The 19,649-nt window shown below is 43.6% G+C and overlaps 1 protein-coding gene across 1 annotated transcript in view; it reads left to right on the plus strand.

The window, feature by feature from the left end:
• ANTXR1 (ANTXR cell adhesion molecule 1) overlaps positions 1-19,649 on the plus strand; it is a 206,328-nt gene that overhangs the window by 42,786 nt on the left and 143,893 nt on the right. The window contains exons 7-9 of the mRNA XM_061592451.1: positions 517-585; positions 820-900; positions 12,266-12,326. Coding sequence (XP_061448435.1) covers positions 517-585; positions 820-900; positions 12,266-12,326 — 211 coding nt within the window. The remainder of the gene's footprint in view (positions 1-516; positions 586-819; positions 901-12,265; positions 12,327-19,649) is intronic.

Genomic DNA, 19,649 nt, shown 5'->3' on the forward strand with positions numbered 1-19,649 from the left:
AGTCCAGTCTGGATGTTACCAGAGGCTGGTGTACTGAGGTCAAGTCATCTTTGTCCAAAGGTGGCTGAAGCTGATGACCTTGCCGGAGCTGGAAAAAGGCACTATCATCACATAGAAAGCCCAATGCTACAACCTTACCCTTGATAGGTCAAGTTCGGACCAAGATTTATGCCACTTGCACTCCAGCCGCCTGTTCCTGTTCCTAAATGTCTATAACTCCCCCCCCCTTTAGATAGAATTGAATGAATTTTGCAGGGCATATCTCTGTCAAATGTCTCTATTTTTTACTACTTTAAAACGTTTTTTCTGTTTTCTTTACTGGTGAACTTGCAAGTGGACTTCTTAAATGGTTCTGCAGATAAAATTGCTTACTGAGTGGGAGACAGTTAGCCATCACTGTTTTAAAGGAAGCACCAGTATGAGAGCAGGCATAAGGTCAGGTCATGAAAACCACATTCATGTCATTAATCTTTAAAACTGCTTGATCATTAACAATTCTTTATCCTCTTGTTCAAGGCTAACCGATCCCGTGACCTGGGGGCAACTGTATACTGTGTTGGCGTGAAAGATTTCAATGAAACACAGGTAACGGAGCTTTAATTCGTGTGGTTAAGTGATTGGCAAAGATCCTTTCATATAAATTTGAATAGTAGTTAGGCAAAACAAAACACAATGCATTGGCCACTGGCAACAGATCACCTTCAACTTTTTTTTTACAAAAAAAATGTCCGTCTGTCTCTGGCTGACACTTTGCGTCAAGTCATCCTTCAGACATTGTTTGCTGACTTACTTGTCCAATCATTTTTGTTGCTGTACCAGCTGGCTCGAATTGCTGACAGCAAAGATCATGTCTTCCCTGTGAATGATGGGTTTGAAGCTCTCCAAGGGATCATTGGCTCTGTAAGTATTACCATTGTGTTCATTTTACGACTGCAAAATTACCATTGTTGTTGCCAAAACCCATGCATTTATCAAGATTTTGACATCTGAGGGCCTCCTCTTGTGGAGAAAGTAGTAGCAGGAGCTGAACTGAAGGGCTGGACCTGGGTTGAAAGGGCTGGATGCTGGGTGTGAGATGCCAGAGACTTGTTAATGTTTAGCAAGAGCAAAGCACGGGGAGGCTTTTCCAAAGAGGGCCAGGAATGATGTAGCCGTCTATGGTTCCAAAGTGAAAATGGCAGGTTCACTGTTACAGATCAGGCTGCAGGGTTGCAAATGCTTTCAGTGGACCTGTGCTGAGGGCAGTGGCATGCCCTGCAATCCTAAGCATGTTGACTTGGAAGAAAGCCCCACTGTTGACTAATTGACTAATAATCAACAATGTGCAACAATAGTTCCATTGGGAAGCCTAATGCAGATGATGATGCCGGCATGATGCACCACAAAAATCACATGTCCACTGATGTTCATTAGTGCCCCAAACATGCCATGTCAGCATGTGGGAAAGTAGAACTAACTATTTACAAAACTAAATGGTTGCAGATGGACAACTCCAGTGCATCCGATCCTCATATGCAGGAAACTTGGGCTAGAGTTAGTGCAGGTGACTGCTGAGAATGACTTCAAAACAAGTGTTTCCTCCAGCGCATACAGGGATGTTGTGGGGGAAGAGAAGGAAACTTTTTTCCTGGAACCATTCCCATCCTCCCAGAGACTGAGCTCTACAAAATCCAAACTAGGGTTGAGTGCAGCAGTCCTCTCTGGCTCCCTCTTTAAAGTGGATTTACTCTCCCACAGGATGAGGGGAGTTCTCATGTGGCTTTCCCAGTTCAGTCACACAACAGGGACAGGTGGGCACTAGCCCATAGCCTGCTCTTGATCTCTCCCTGGGTACTTAGCATCTTGCAAGGCAAAGTGGATCCTGCCCCTCTCTTCTCTTTTGTAACATTTCTTCCAACCTGCACTGAATGTGCCAAATGATGTTGGATCATCATAATCTCACGTGTTGTGAAATTTTGAAAGAAATGTGGTTGCAGGCTTGCATTCTTTGTCCAGCTGTTCTTAATGGATTCCAGAAGTAATTCCCTCTCCCCCCCTCTCTCTCTCTGACTGGGGACTAAGATTTATTTATTTATTTATTTTAATTTATATACCGCCCTAAGCCCGAAGGCTCTCTGGGCGGTGTACATAAAAGATACATGAGAGCATTTATTTGCAGGAAATACACTTTGTTTACTTTCTCTTTTCATGTGCATTATCCACAGTTCCTGCTCAATGTTAGCTGCCAAGCTATTTTTCCCATTCACACAAGCATAATTATACATTTCCACTCCCTCTGGTTGCTAGGTGACCGAGCATGCTCAGTCAGTTCTACCAACTGCAGCAGGTTCCTTTAAAAAAGCCCAGATGTGCAAATATCTGTGTTTTCTGGTAGGATCAGAGCTTGGAAAAGTTACGTTTTTGAACTACAACTCCCATCAGCCCGATCCAGTGGCTGTGCTGGCTGGGGCTGATGGGAGTTGTAGTTCAAAAAAGTAACTTTTCCAAGCTCTGGGTAGGATTCAGCTGAAATACAAATCTTTGTTTGAGCAATGTTATGCTTTATTGTGCACAAGTTAGGGGGGAAACAAAATAAAGGCATAATTTGCAGCAACATAAAAAAGGCCAGCAGAATGGAGGAAAGCAACCGAAGTTGCTTGTCAGCTTACAGGAAATAAAATGAACAAAGAGAGGAGCAGGGAGTGGGCATGGAGAGGGGAATGATTGGCATGTCCATCTAAAAACATCGGAGCAAAGCGTCTGCAAGTGCTAGAGAGAGAATGTGAAAACATTTTTTCTTCCCTTTTCATATTATCATTGAATTGGGTTAGTACAGGTTTACAGGGGGAAAACAATGTGATAGCTTCTGTTTGCCGGTAACATCATCATGTGATCCATGCAAATTTAGATGTGAGTAGCACCAAACACACAGTAAACCACTGTGGAGATGAGCCCTGGGTTTGAATGTGATGAATCTGAAGATTTCAAGCTTGGGCATCTTAAGCAAGAACTGATAATCTGGGGGTTTGGTTGACTGCTCCCAAACCTAAGGTAGCAGCTGTCAAATTTCCAAAGAGTTGCTCTGAAATTCTAAAATCTCGTCATGAAGGGATTATGAGTGGGGAGTGCAAAGAAGACTTGCTGTGTCACAAGGAATAACATTATATGTATTGAGAAAACCAGTGAGCTTCCCCATAAATTCGTTAATTATATCTTTCTGGGCAGCCAGAATGGAAGTACTAGGGATCTAGGCGCAAAGAACTAGAACTAGAAGAAATCTAGGGAGGGAGGGAGGGAGGGAGGGAGGGAGGGGAGAGGACAAAAAGTGGTGGGGGCCAAGAACAACCACCAAAAAGATAGGAAAAGGAAGGCTTCAAAGGCTGCTTTCAATATAAAAACCAAATGAGGGGATCATTCAGCTGAACTGGATGTTTCTTGCAGCTGAATGCAAGAAGGAGCCTGGAGGAGGCATCAAGGGCATGGCGCAAGCATTGTGAGGAACTGGCACCACTTTAAACACTAGCCCTACTCCTACTGCTCCCATATTTGATTTGTTATATATGTACATAAGCATTTTGTTTACAGAAGGCACCATCAGTCTCCAGGCCTCTCTTTCTTTCCAAGGGAATCCAACTTGTAAAAGTCTCCCTTCCTGAAACGTCCCGACTGATCAGTGGAGAGGAGAGCATGAAGCGGTGTTCCATAAGGATTCTGTGTTGTTTCTCTTAATAGACATTTTCTTTGTGGTTTTCAAGAGGGAATTTTTGCAGATCAGGAAAAATAAACACAGCTTGAATCATGTGCTTGTCAGAACACTTGGAAATTCTGGATTTGCTCTGAAAGGACTTGAAGCAATGAAACACTGAGTGGCCTGAAAATGTTGGTTGGTTGGTGTGTGTGTGTGTGGTGTAGCCAGGTGGGTGTGGGTGTTGCTTGGTATAAATGTCATTGGTTTTAAAGCCACGTTGGAATATTGTTAATTGGCAAACTTTGTACTAAGTGTTTTTTATATTGCTATGCCCATTCTATTCTCCAAGTGGGAAGGGATCTGAGGGGTCTTTGTGCATGCCTCAGGCTTGGTTTCCTTAGAATGAAGGTCACTGATAATGAAGGTGATGTTTTTGTGATATATTGTTTTATTTTCACCTGTATACAGGCTGAGCATAAGGTGGAAGGTTCACAGCATTAACACTCCATCCGATCTTTTCTCCCCATGAGGTTTCTAAGGGAGCCTCCAAAGCCAGAGCTTTGGATTCAGCACCGAGAGGAAGTCAAGCCTCTGTGTCTGTTCCCAGCCCATTTCAAGGCCAGGCTAGCCCCAGGTCTATTGTTCTCTTATACCCGCTCATGACATGGCCTCCAGCCAGGGGAGGGGGAAAGGCCTAGCCCTTTCAGCCCACCTTCTAAAATCTCCAGCTAATACTCATATGACCCATGATTCAAAACAGCTGCATTGGCTGCCCGTTTGTTTCCGGCCCAATTCAAGGTGCTCACACGAGCGTTTAAAGCCCTAAACGATTACCTCCTTCCCTACAGACCCTTTCGGGTATTGAGATCAGCAGAGGGGCCCTTTTGTAGTTCTGCCATCCTTGGAAGTTTGGGGGATGGTGGCCTGGGAGAGGGCCTTCTCTGTGGCAGCCCCCAAGCTGTGGAACTCCCTCCCCACTGAGGTGCATCTGGCAACTTTGCTATACAGTTTTAGATGAATGCTGAAGGTGTACCTCTTGACCCTGGTCTTTGGCACCTGAGAGGTATATTTTGGGACCCACCCTATTTTGTGATTGTAGGTTGTTTTTAATTGATATTAATGCCGTATTTTAAAATTGTTGTAACCTGCCCTGGGACCTTTGGGTGAAGCAGGTAATAAATTTTAATAAAACCAACAAAACAAAGCTGATGCTTAATAGACTTGACTAGAATCAGTAACTTAAGAGACCACTTTAGCAGTCCCTTTTCCTTTGCCAAAGTCCCGTCCTTGAGATATAAAGTCAGAGGCCTGGAGAGGACCCCAAAAGTAACATCTAGATGAACTCCCGAACTCATAAAAATATTTTTTGAATGAATAGTTAATTCTTTTATTATTGGTGTAGTGATACAATATTTAGTTATGTATTATGTTTATTGTAGATTGTTTATTTTCTGTAAACTGCTTTGAACACAACCGCATCTGTGGAAAATGTGGTAAACTTACTGTGAAGATGTTTCCTGGGGTGCCTGCTGTCCTTTCCTCTTGCCATGTTGCATGCAACCACATGGAATAAACGTCCAAATGAACTTTGTTGTTGATGTTGTTACAAGAAAAACCTTCTGGGAGGGTGTGGTGGTTTTGAGCAGAGAAGTAACCGGCAGAGTGAGAGGTTCTAAACCCATTCTCTGCCCACCAGATTTCCATTCCAAATTGTGCACCTCCACAGCTCTTCTCACCAAGGGGTCTCAGGGGCATTGTTTAAATCTTTGCAGATTTGCAGCTGAGATTTGGAGTGGGGAAATGGCAGGCTGCGAAAGGTAAAGCACTCATTCCTGTCTCCTCTATTCAGACTTACAATCTCTTGAAGCTGCTTTTCCTAAACAAGAAGAAAAAGCCCATTAAGAAACCCTTGTAAATGTTTCTCATGTGCAGCTTGCCCCTAAAGGTTCCAATCCCGTTGCTATGGGGACACAAAATGCTCCCAACAGCTTTGCCGTATATTGATAACGCAGTTACTTGCTTCCAAATTTATACTAGATGGGATAATAGATGTCCCTGCCACTTATACCTTCACCCATCTTTGACCTGATTCTGACAAGTCAGAAGCTGAGCCTGGCACCTAGTCAATAAAAATCAGTTGATGCTAAAAGGTGTTGTGGTGCTCTTTGGGAGAAAAAAACAGCCTCAGAGGTTGTCTATGCCAAGTGCAGTTAGTGGACACTATTGAGAGAACCTCTTGAGGGACCTTGCTTTTTGGACCAAAGGGGGCTCTCAGCTGTTCTGAGCTGTAAGGAAGGACCAGTCTTGCACAGCTCGTGATCCACTAACTTGAATTCAGGTTGCCAGACATGTGTGGCCCCTTGTGCCATCTTTCCGTTTCCTACTTGGGACTGCAGAAACAGAAGGCTTGCAGAGTGGTTAATGGGCCACAGTGTATGGCTGGTGGACTGCAGCTGGCTTGTTAGGTCACATGCCATGGTGATTCACTCTCTGTATGGAATGTGGCCCTCCAGGACAAATGCAGGACACCAGCTATATACTGAGTGGGTCCTTGTCAGGTATTTGGGAACTCCAGACAGACAAAAGAACACAAAATTTCATCAGGTCCCAGATGGGCCACCAAACACAGACAGTAAGTTGCATTTGCTTGACAGGTCACTAGTTGTTTAGATCTGTTATGACTCGAACTATCTTTACATTTCTCCTGCTTCAAACCAATATTTGGAAGTAAGATTTCCCCCACCCCCATCCCTGAGGTTTTCAGCTTGCATAAAGCTTAGTGATGCTCAGGCTATGTAAATAACATTAAAAGGCTCCTGCATGTAATCGGCAACAGATTTCAGAATGCTGTGACTCATCCAAAGGATGGACAGTCAGTGCACAGATACAAAGTTAAGCTTGTTGGCACCAACCAAGTTGCTGCTCTCTAAACTTCTGCATCCTTTCTAAACAAAAGCTCCAAATCCATTTCCTGCTTTCATCATTTGTGTATTTTATTTGACTTTTTATCTAGTTCTGCATTGGAAAAAGTGGCACAAAAGTGGCCATTGAAATTTAAAAAGTATATAAGAAGTGCCTACAGGATCTGGCCAGTGGCCCATCTAGTCCAGCATCCTGTTCTCATAGTGGACAACCAGATGCCTATGGGAAGCCCGCAAGCAGGAACTGAGTGCAAGAGTTTCCAGCAACTGGTATTCAGAAGCATGCTGTCTCCAACTGTGAAGGCAGAACATAGCCATCATGGCTAGTAGGCATTAAGAGCCTTATTCTCCATGAATTTGTCTAATCCTTTTCTAAAGCCCTCCAAGTTGAGGGCCATCACTGCCTCTTGAGGGAGCGAATTCCATAGTTTATCTACATGCTGTGTGAAGAAGTACCTTCTTTTGTCTTTCCTGAATGTCTTTCTGGCATTCACCCAGACTTTTAAAAATGTTGTTTAAGCCGGTTTTAATCCTGCAGGTATGTCCAGAAGTCTACTTCAGGGGCAGCCAACATGGTGCCCTCCTGATGTTGCCAGATTGTAACTCCCATCACCCCTGACCATTGACCATAATGACTGGGGCTGATGTGAGCTATAGTTGGTCTGCTTGATCATATCTTGAATAGTTTTGTTTGCTCATTATTGTTTTTTTCTGTTTTAAAACGTTTTGTAGTGGTAACAACTTCATTGGATGTCCATAGTTGTAGCGTTATGAGAGAGGGAGAAAAGCTTTTCTCTATCTACTTTCTCCATGCCATGCATAATTTTTACACTTCTGTCATGTCACTTCTGGCTTGACTTCTCTCTAAACAAAAAAGGCCCAAATGCTGCAACTTTTCCTCAGAAGGGAGTTGTTCTATCCCCTTGATCATTTTGGTTGCCCTTTTCTGAACCTTTTCCAGCTCTACAGTATCATTTTTGAGGTGAGGTGAGGTGAGGTGACCAGAACTGTACACAGTATTCCAAATGTGGTCGCACCATAGATTTGCACAACAGCATTATGATATCGACAGTTTTATTTTCAGTTCCCCTGTTCACAGCTGCCACAGAGTGGAGAATCACAATCAGACAGACTCTCCCCCCCCATCTCTCTCTCTCTCTCTGGTGGTGTGCAGGGCCCCCAAAATTCACCATGTATATGTATTGTGCTCTCTGCTTCAGTCTGTAATTTGAGTTCTGAGCTATTCTGTATAAAATGAAGCTCACATCCACTCATGTGGGGAATCTAAAAATGGCCATAACTTTTTTCCATTTTGGCAGAAATAGATGAAATTTGCAGGCACAGGAGCTTCTTCAGAATCAATTTAGCCTGCCAAATTACTGGTCCATGGGCTTTTGTGGGGAAGGGTTTCACTTTATAATCCATAGAATCATGAAATCATAGAATTTTAGAGTTGGAAGGGGCTCATAACCCCATTGAGTCCAACCCCCTGCTCAATGCAGGAATCCAAATTAAAACATCCCTGACAGGTGGCTGTCCAGCTGCCTCTTGAATGCCTCCAGGGTTGGAGAGCCTGCCACCTCCCCAGGTCATTGCTTCCACTGTTGTACCGCTCTAACAGTTAGGACATTTTTTCCTGACGTTCAGTCGAAATCTGGCTTCCTGTAACTTGAGTCCATTATTCCATGTCCTGCCATCCGGGACGGTTGAGAAGAGATCCCGGCCCTCCTCTGTGTGGCAACCTTTCGTGTACTTGAAAAGTGCTATCATAGCACCCCTCAGTCTTCTCTTCTCAAGGCTAAACATGCCCAGCTCTTTCAGTCTCTTCTTACAGGACTTTGTTTCTACTCCCCTGATCATCCTTGCTGCCTTCCCCTGAACCTGTTCCAGTTTGTCTGCATCCTTTAAGTGCAGTGTCCAGAACTGGACGCAGTACTTAAGATAAGGCCTAAGCAGTGCTGAACAGAGGGAAACTAATACTTAATGCAATTTGGAAACTATACTTCTATTAATGCAGCCTAATATAGCATTTGCCTTTTTGCAGCCACATAACACTGTTGGCTCATATTCAGCTTGTGATCAACAACAATCCCAAGATCCTTCTTGCATGTAATATTGCAGAGCCAAGTATCTCCCATCTTGTAACTGTGCATTTGGTTTCTTTTTCCTAGGTGTAGAACTTTGCACTTATCCCTGTTGAATTTCGTTCTGTTGTTTTCAGCCCAATGCTCCAGCCTATCAAGATCTCTTTCAATTTTGTTTCTGTCTTCAGGGTATTAGCTATCTCTCCCAATTTTGTATCATCTGCAAATTTGATAAGCATTCCTTGCACCTCCTCATCCAAGTGATTAATAAAGATGTTGAAGAGAATTGGGCCCAGGATCGAGCCCTGTGGTACCTCACTTGTTATCTCCCCCCAGTTTGAGAAGGAACTATTCATAAGGACTCTTTGAGTACAATTCTGTAGCCACTGTGGATCGACCTGATAGTTGTTCTATCCAGCCCACATTTAGCTAGTTTGCTAATCAGAATGTCATGGGGCACTTTGTCAACAGCTTTGCTGAAGTCAAGATATATAAAGTCCCCAGTCCTAATGTCTACCATGGAGGCTACCTGATCAGTTCCATTCAGCCCACATTTAGCTAATCAGAATATTTTCAAAAGTTTTGCTAAAGTCAAGATATATTATGTCCACAGCAATCCCACAGTCTGCATGGGAGATTACCCGATCAAAATATAAGATTAGTCCGGCAGGATTTGTTCTTGATAAATCCATGTTTGCTTCTAATAATCACTGCATTGTTTTCAAGGTGCTTACAGATTGATCGGTTTATAATCTGCTCCAGAATTTTCCCAGGGATTGATGTCAGGCTGATTGGTCTGTAGTTCCTCCTTTTTGAAGACAGGGACATTAGCTCTCCTTTAGTCATCCAGCACTACACCCATCCTCTATGATTCCACGAAGATAATAGACAGTGGTTCCGAGAGTTCTTCAGCCAGTTCCTTCAATACTCTAGGATGCAGTTTGTTGGGCCCTGCAGATTTGAACTCATTCAGAGTGATTAGGTATTCCTTGACCATTTGTCTAGCAATCTCAAGCTCCAATCCTGCCCCTTCAACTTCATGTTTCCTGGAAGGGTCATAGACCCTCTTTTGGCAGAAGACTGAGCCAAAGTAGGAATTGAGCATTTTCTGCCTTTTCTTTGTCATCAATTTGCCATTCTCATTGAGTACCACCATTTCTTTTCTTTGTCTTTTACTATGGATGTAGGTGAAGAAAGCTTTTTTGTTGCTTTTAGCATCCCTCGCTACCCTCAGCTCATTCTTAGCTTTAGCCTTCCTGATGCCATCCCATGCTACCTGTCTGTACTCTTTCGTTGTAGTCTGGCCTTCCTTCCACTTCCTATATGTGCCCTTTTTTGTATTCAGGTCATCTCTAAGCTTTCTGTGAAGCCACATTGGCTTCTTCTGCTGTCTTCCACCTTTTTCCTTGTTGGAGTGCTTTGCCATTGTGCCTTCAGAATTTCTTTTTTTAGAAACTCCCACCCATCTTGGACTCATTAGGGTCGTTTGCCATGGAACCTTACTTATTGTGGTTCTGAGTTTATTAAAATTGGTTTTCCTGAAGTCCAGGGTACATGTATAGCTACTTACTTACCATTTTCCTGAGTTTATTAAAATATTAGAATAATGCCTTTATTAGACCAACTAAAGCTCCAAAATCCATATTACTTTCATATTTTTGAGGGGTGAGAGGTGGGGTTTGTCTTTTACTCTTTCTTATCTTAAAATAATGAAGAGGTGGATGAATGGTGTTTATTTTGCTTATACATTTTTAAAAATAGTTCATGCCAGCTGACTTTCCCAATGCTTGTTTATATTAGGAAGAGATTGTCTTGCGAGAGAATGTCTTCCAATAGGCATTACAAGGTGAGGCTGTCCTTAATACTGCCTGCAGAATTCTGCAGGATTTTTCCTATAGGTTTCCTAAGGGCCTGATGCCTCTGCTGCCATCTTGGTTGATGGCAGGGATGTGATGCCATCAACCAAGATGGCGGCAGAGGCATCAGGCCTTTAAGGAAACCTCAGCCGCCATCTTGGTTGATGGCAGAGTTGTGCCCGCAGCGCGACGGGCCCTAGCATGCCTGGCGCAGCCCTGGCAACCAGCATTTACTTCGAGAGGTAGGCGGAGCATGTTGCAGGTGGCCATCACAGGCCTGCGTGGCAGTGGGGGAGGTACCTCGGAACTCCCTCCCTACCCACCCTAAGGAGCAGCCTTTCAGGGAGAGGTAGGTGGGATGGGCATGCATGTGCCGGGACCCAGGGCAGGCTGGTGTCCAAGGGTCCCAGCATGCCTGGCACCAGCCCTGATCATGCAAAAGTGGGTTATGATGTCCTAAGTGGTGTCCATATGCGTAGCGAACAAACAGCTTTCCAAAATATATACTAGATTTTGAAAATGTAAGATTCAGATTTTAAAAACTGATTTTTGTTGTTAGAAAAGCTCCAAGTTTTGGTTCTAAAATGGGAGGACTTTGCAATTTGCTTCCAAACTGAAAGGAAGCTCTGAATTATGAAATCTAACATTCAGCATTTGAATATGGAGGATTTTGTGATTGCAGAAGTACAAATGTTGGATATTGTGTCCCATATTAGTGGTCTCTTTTTTCCTTCCAGCTTTACACTCTGTTGCTGATAGTCTAATTTCTATAACTGCTTCCTTATTTCTTCTCTCGCTCACTCGCTTTTCTCTCTGGCAGTTCCTGTTTACCTCTGGACAGCCTCTTCTCTCTTCTTCCAAACTTCAACTTTCTTCCTAAGATGTCAGTTGACTAGAAGAACCCACTTCTCTTCAGTTCCTGAATCCCTGGTATATATACGAACCCTGAAGCCTCTTTTCAACCATCTATGCAGACTTTTTAGGAGACCATAGTTCCATCTGCACCTTTTTTGCAGGCAGGTATGAAGGCAGACAGAGTGTTCATGGCTAGAAATGAGCAACCACATTTTAATGCACATTTCTCCCAAAATTCAAAGCTCCCTATTATAATTCATTTTGGGATATTGTTTTTCACTAATATATGCATTTTTATGCACACTTTCACCTAACATACACATTTTGGGGTTGGAGAATTGTGCTGAATTTTTTTGAAGAATAACTGCAATTCTGTTGTTTTGCACATTATTTTGGGAAACGTCAGATGATAATTTTCTCCCTGATCCCTGGACACACCGGCCCTTTCCGGGACCATTGGCAGAATTTGGAAAAGTTACTTTTTTGAACTACAACTCCCATCAGCCCCAGCCAGCATGGCCACTGGATTAGGCTGATGGGAGTTGTAGTTCAAAAAAGTAACTTTTCCAAGCTCTGACCATTGCTTCCCCCCCTTCACCTCCATCTCCCTGACACTCGTTACCAGCTTGTGAGGAAGCAAAGCCAGTGTAATTGTATTGTGTAATAAATCAGTGTTCCTCAACCTGGTCCCCTCCGGATGTTTTGGACTGTAATTCCCATCAGCCCCAGCCAGTATATGCTGGCTGGGGCTGTTGGGATTTGTAGCCGAAAACATCTGGAGGGCTCCAGGCTAATCTAAGAAGAGCACAATCTGAATTCCTGAACCTGAAGGTTACTACGAAATGTTACCACAATTTTATTTCTTTTTTCTATGCCTCCTAGATTTTGAAGAAATCATGCATTGAAATTCTAGCTGCAGAACCTTCTAGTATCTGTGCAGGAGGTGAGTTTAAACCAGATTCTTCCAGCATTCGTTGCTGCATGTAATTGTGTTTCTTCCTCTATCCCTGAGGGAAGGCAGATGCTGGAGTCAGCCATTTTTTGGCTCTCCTTGGGAAATTGTCCAAATGGAACTTGGCAATGGGAATGCTAGAAAATTCCATTTGTTTTATGTCTGCTGCTATGCAGTTATCTTGATTTGATCTATATTAGGAATGTTTTCAAATCTTTTCACTTAGGCCAAAAGCACTGTGAAATCTCAGACATTGTCTATAATATTTAAGAATGCCCATTTGTTGAATGTTTTTGTCAAGCAAGAATCTTTTTGATATCCTCTCCCCATCCTCAAACTGGGCCTCGTGTCTTAGACCATATTTGCCAAAATCTGGGCCAAGAGGGGAGATAAAAGCCTTGGTGAGGCATTGCGGAGGACTCCTCCTGAATGGGTAGCTGTGTACTCAGGAGGAAGGAGTGGAATGTGAAGCACAACTTGGCAAACTTTAGGAGAAAAAGTGTTTCATCAGGGCATTTTAATGTGATATCACAAGATGAAAGTGTTTTTACCATAACATTTTCTATCAGAATATTGAAGGAGGAAATCATCTTGTGGTGACTTTTCCATCTCAGTCACATGAAGAGCCCTGTGGGAGTTGCTGCTTTAAGTCCAACAGTGGACATAGAACATAGACCTTGAAGATTAGCAGCCATTGATAACTATATCCTCCATGAATTTGTCTAATCCTCTTTAAAAGCCATCCAAGATGGTGGCCATCACTGTTTGTTGTGGGAGCAAATGTCATAGTTTAGCTACAATCTGTGTGAAGAAGTACTTTGTTTTTGGCTGTCCTGAATCTTCCAACATGTAGCTTCACCCATCCATCATCATCCATATATCCATCAAAAAGAACAGAAGGAATAGAAAGGGAGGTGGAGTTGCACTATATGTTAAAAATATATATCCCTGCACAGAAATACAGGAGGATGAACTTGGTAGCCCCATCGAGAGCATCTGGATTAAAATTAATGGGGCAAGGAATAAAAGGAACATGGTGGTTGGAGTCTACTACCAACCACCCAAACAAAGAGAAGACGAAGATGGAAATTTTGAAAAGCAAATTGCCAATGTTACACTTGTTTGCATTGAATTGCATTTGCCATTATGCTGCCCATTCACCCTGTTTGGAGAGATTCTTTTGGAGCTCTTCACAATCCCTTTTTGTTTTAACCACCTTGAACATCATCAGCAAACTTGGCTACCTTGCTGCTAACTCCAGACCATTTATCCCTACTCTGGGTTTCCACGGTGGTTCTGTTTCAGTAAGATTGGTAATGCTTTCCAGTGTTTTTTCTGGAACAGGCATTAAGCTAACTGGCCTGTAGATTTTTGGATTCCGTTTTAAAAATTGGTTTTACAATGGCCGCTTTCTAGTCCTTAGATATAGAGAAAGATCTGTACTTAAAAGTTATATACTAGAAGATCAGCAATTTCACATTTGACTTCTTTAAGAACTCTTGGATGGGTGCCATCCAGACCCCGCAGGGCCTCTGCCACTCAGTTGTGGCCCCACTGTGGGTGCTGTGGGCTCCTGCGTCTGCTTGGCCCCTGGGAGAACAGGATGCTGGACTAGAGGGGCCTGATCCAACCTTATGGAATGGAGCCAAGTGGTTCTGCCCCTTCTGAATGAGCCATCCCAACCTGCAGCTGGACTCTTCTTATGTTCTTGTGTCAGCTTGTCCACAGCACAGCCTAGAGGCAAAAACATCCCACAGCACACAGAGAGACTTCACGTGTATGTCGTGCGCTCCAGAGTGATTCTGCCTCATACTTTGAACCAGAGTAGCATTGCATTTGTCCAGCAATTCCTTAATGCAGTGCATATAGATAGCCTTTCATTACATGTACAGGGACATAAAAACAGTGACTTCAGGTAGATGCCTTTCGGCGCCTGCTTAAAACTTTTTTTTTAGGCAAGCCTATTCAGTCGAGTAGACGTTTATCTGTTTGAATGTTTTTAGTAGCTTTTTAATTGTTGAAAATAGGTTTTTAATTACTTGCTCTTAGCTGTTTTATTGACAATTTTAATGTTTTGTAAACCCTCTAGAGGTCTTTACATTCAAGTGGTATATACATTTTGTTAAATAAATAAATAAAATTACATAAGAAGAGCCTGCCTGCTGGATCAGACCAATGTTCCACTGAGTCCAACATCCTGTTTCCAGAGTGGCCAACCAGGTGCCTTTGAGAAGCCTGCAAGCAGAACATGAGCGCGACAGCACGCTCCCCCTCTGCGATTCCCACCAACTGGTATTCAGAGGCATTTCACCTCTGACCATGGAGATAGTACGCTGCCAGCATGGCTACTAGCAGTTTCCATTATAATAAATAAAAGTCACAGAATGCAATTAAAACATCAGTGGTAAAACATCAGTAATAAACCCACAAAAGACCAGTGCACCAATACAAAAGAGAAGAAAGGCTCAAAATGGTAGCTTTTCAGTCAAGTGATGGAAACCCATCAGTGTTGGGGCCATCTGTGGCCCCAGCAAGAGGGAGTTTCCACACATCAGGGGGCCACTGCACAGAAGGCCCTGCTCCAGATCCCTTCACAGCGAGCTACACCCATTGGCAGAACCACAAGCAGCCCCCCCCCCAGTTCAGGCTGCCTGATTTGGGGAGAGGCACTTCATTAAACATCTAGGTACTAAGTCATTCAGGGATTTATATGTTAGCATTAGTAGCTGGAATTGGGTCTGTTAACATGTGGGCAGATAATTAGACTCTTGTATTTCTGGTTCAAGGCTACCGGAGGAAATTATGCACTAAAAAAAAAAATTAGCCCTGAAGGATTGCAGCTAATGAGTGAGTTTTGGCTTCTGCCCCTGTCCGCTTGCTTTTGCTTCTTCATTAGGGATCCTGGTTTGCGTGTTGTAACATATAACAGCTGGCTAGAGAGAACAGGAATGAAGTGAAACTCATCAAGTTAGTCAAAGTTCATGGTCTCTGCCATTCATTTACTATTTATTTAAAATACCAATTGGAGCTAATTTACATGCTAAGATGAGAAGCGCATTTTAATTCATTCTCCACTTCCTGCAATTCACTTCTTCATGCAGCTAGTTGGATAATGATTTTTAAAAATCCATTGATGTATCGTGGTACATAAATCATTAAGTAAGCCCTAGTTAGGTTTCTTTCAAGAGTTGCATTGTCTGTTAGGTTTGTCAACTGATTTTAAATATACCAGTTTTTGTTGATTAACCCATTATCTTTTAATCAATCATTTTTCAAATTTTGCATATATCCAAAGCCTCAACTACAGGTACCTTTTCCAGGATTTGATAAACTAAATCAGTGATCCTAAGCAGTGGGTCTCACGGAACGCAGGGCCCCTCCAGAGACTGGTGTTTTATTGCGGGTGTATTCTGCAACATGCTTTTGAACGAATACTAGTGCGTTAGTGGTGGATTCATTCTGCTTTATTAGTTATGCTGTGATGCTTCCCTAGTGCTGCCACATTACTGCTGTCCAGAAGAGCTCTAGCACAAGAAAGCAGGACAAATGCAAACCAAAATATTTGTGGTATAAAAGGACGGGATTTCACAGGAAATGACAGGACATGCACTAACTGGAAATGATGCAGAGTGACTGCCCCCAAACTTTTGCAGGTGCAAACAGTATTGAAAGCAGGATCATGTATGACCATCCCAATAGCATCATCACAAATCATCATGAATGTGTAATAGAAAGGACATCTACAGGAGCCCTTACAGCTGGTCTAGCCCAGTGGGGAGGAGAGCCTGGGTGGGAGTCCAGAGTCTGTGAGTCCAAATCCCTGCTCGTGTCTCCTGGGTTTAAAGGGCCATCTAAAGATCACCCCCACAGTGAGTGGCTCAGGGGTTACATGCCCTGGGCAAGCTGCACAGTCCCAAGGAGCCCAGTTGCCCCCCAGCTGGCAGTTGCGGACAGGGAAGGGGCTGGCTGGTGCAGCTGTGGCAAGCTGAGCTGGCCCTAGCCAGCTGGGGAGGACCAGCCTCAGAGGGAGGCAATGGGAAACTCCCTCTGAATACTGCTTACCATGAAAACCCTATTCATAGGTAGCCATAAGTCGGGATTGACTGGAAGGCAGTCCATTTTCAGAGGAGCCCTAATGGAACTTATTTCTGTTCTGCGTTAATGCACACTAAGATTGTGCCATAAGACTGCAGTTCTGTGCATATTTTGAACTCAGTGGGATTTGTTTCTGGGTAACGATGTACAGGAGGGGTCTGTAAGGCTATCACTTGTTGTTAGAAGATGGGCTTATTCATCTGCTTTTTAAGATCCCAAATATAGTAACATACCAGAGCCAAAATTACTTCAAGAAATAAACAGACTTTGCTCCAGTGACTGACATTTGCCTCTATAAATTAGAATTTGCTCTAATCCATTAATCAACTGACATTCCACTTGGTTAAACTACAGATTTAACAGCCCCATGTTGTTTTGTCTTTGGACATTTTAAGATACTCCTTTTTGAATGAGTGGACAGATATCAGGCTGATGAGTTTTAGCTCTTCTCAGATGGGGTATTAAGATCTGTGCGGATTATTTTTTTAAAAAAACCCAACATGGGAAGACTGCCTGTCCACTTTGGACTGCTTGGCACGTGCATGTCCATCATTTCATGACTGCAGCAATGAGTCCGGTCCTGCATGTGGGAACGGACCATAACATCACTGGCAGAAATTTCACAGCACTGACTTCACTCATTGGCTAAAAACATTGACAGGTGGGAGCAGCCAGTCTGGCTTATCTCACAAAAATTCCTTAGAAGGGTACCTGTTCACTTTGCTTTATAACTTACTTTTCTTTTGTTAATGAAAGCTCAGAGTCTGGGGTACCTTACAGGCATGGACCCTGGTGCAACTGCACCATTATACATTTGGCCAGGGTCAAAGCCCTGACTACAGCATTTTGCAACAGCTTCTGAACATTTTTCAGAGGCAGCCCCACATAATCTCACATGGATGGGGACAAGGCACGTGTAACGGGGCCAGATCTGCTTTGTATAGGCAAGAGCTCAGGTTGTGCACCAGAGCTGAAGCTGTGTGAAGGCTGTCCTGGTTGTCTCTACCAGTGAACTACCCAGGAACAGATCCACATCCAGATCTCTTCCAAACGGTGTACCTGCTTCTTCGGGGGGAGTTTAGCCCCACCCAGAACAGGCTTTATGACTAACCCTGGATCAGTCCTCCCACTGACCGAAAGCACTGTCTGTCTTGACTGGCCTCAGCTTGTTGGCCTTCATCCAGTCCATCTCTGAGCTCAGGTTTTGATTCAGGACCTCCACACCAGCTCTCAGCAACCAGCTGCTTAGAGAAGAGCAACAGCAGGCTTTGGAGTGTATATAGGAGGTGATAGATGGCTCCTGATCACCAGACCCTCTGGCTGCCCTCCCCCCTCCACTGCTCCAGCCAGCTGTCCTGGATGTGGTGTGCCTATCATCGGTCTGTGAAGCCTGTTCAGACAGACATAGCCAAAGGTTAGGATTTTTCTCCTGTCTCACAAGGATGGAGCACCTTCCACCTTTCTGTTCCATTGCCTGTTTCCCTGATGAGCTCACCAGCCTGCAGGGATGGATTTGCCTGGCTGGTGTGCAGCTGATCCTTCTGGGATAAAAGAAATTGTGGCTTGGAGCCCAGCCCAGATTCCTGAATCAAATTGCCTTCTTTGCACAGCTCCAGTGCAGGAGCCCCCTGAGGCATGCGTGAAGAGAGGCAGGGAGTGGGCGGCAGCTGCGTTGAGTGCCAGGGAAATTGTTGATTCAGCAGAAACCGGGGTCACTTTTGCGGCAAAGATGTTTAAACCGATTACAGTATGCGGTCTTGATCGCCTGTTTATTTCAGCAGTTCTAGTCTTATGCATTCATGCACAGATGCTTATCATTCACAACTGCAAAGTTGAAATCTAGCTAGAAAGCTTTTCTCAAATGCTTCAACTCTTCTTTCCTGGGCATTTTTTCTTTGAGTATAAGGCAGAAGTGGGAAACTCCCACCCTGGCCTTCTATTCAAAGAAAGACGTTGGACTCCCAACTCCCACCAGCCAGCCTGGCAAATGGTCAGGGATGATGGGAGTTGCAGTTTTGCTACATCTGATACAAGGTAGGCAAAGTCTAGCACCTGGTCTTAGAGGTGTGTGTAGCTGTGGCTGTTGCAGAGTGGTTTGTAGCTGTGGTGATGCAGCTACAGTGGCACCCTGTGGGAGACGTGGCTGTCCTTCGATACTGTTTTGCTCTCCCCAAGAGGTTTATTTACTTATTTTATTATTACATTTATATCCCATCTTTCCCCCAAGGAGCTCAAGGTGGCATACGTGCTTCTCCTCCTCCTCCTCCATTTTATTGTCACAATGAAGGTAGGTTAGGCTGAGAAACTCACCCAAGTTCACCCAGCAAGCTTCATGGCTGAGTGGGGATTTGAACCTGGTCTCCTAGGCCCTGGTCCAACCTACTACCATGCTGTCTGTCTGTTTCAGGAACAACCTTTTATAGAGTCAGGTTCCTTTGGAGAAAAAAGTACTGGAGTTGTATGGGGTGGTTTTTTTTTTTTTTGAATGTATCAAATATAGAGCTTCAGCATGGGGGAGCACAGAGGCATCCAGACTGACAATCCTAATCTTTCATGTAATATCAGTTGCCCCCAAAGCAAACAGCACGTCCTTGGAGAACCCCCAGGTATCTTCTTGATAGCCAGCTGCAAACAAATAAGACCCAACCCAAACCTGCCTTGCACTTCTGCCTCCTTCACTGGGTGGGAGATTCTTGGCAGGAGGCCAGGAAAATGGATTTAATAAATACGCCTCTTGCTAATTTTTCAAATGATAGTAAGCTGAAAGAGGTGTGAATTATAAAATTCAAACCCAAATGTATAATATCTGGATTTCTGGACATGGGAAATACATCTTTCACATTTTGAAACGTTTTGGCCTGAGGATGGGAGTACTAACCATCCAAATTTAAGTAGCAACATGGACATGCAATTTGATTTCAAGGAATTAGTGTGTCTATATTTGGAAATCCAGATGTTAGAGGGGAAGGCTGAAATTGACATTTTGATTGTGCCAGTGTAAACTAGCCATTTAGCAGTGGGGCCAGCTGTGAACTGCATTTAAAAAGTCAGAAGATTTTTATTATTAATAAGCAAAAATGTTTGGACTTTGGAACAACCAGTAATCAAGTTAATGGCTGTAATATCTTCATTTAAGGGAGCTTTTATTTTGGTTTCCACTAGTATAAAGAAAAACAATCTATACAACATTACACAGCAGGTACCTTTCTCCGTCTTTTC

The sequence above is a fragment of the Rhineura floridana genome, chromosome 12 (genome assembly GCF_030035675.1).
Source record: "Rhineura floridana isolate rRhiFlo1 chromosome 12, rRhiFlo1.hap2, whole genome shotgun sequence".
Taxonomy (NCBI): domain Eukaryota; kingdom Metazoa; phylum Chordata; class Lepidosauria; order Squamata; family Rhineuridae; genus Rhineura; species Rhineura floridana.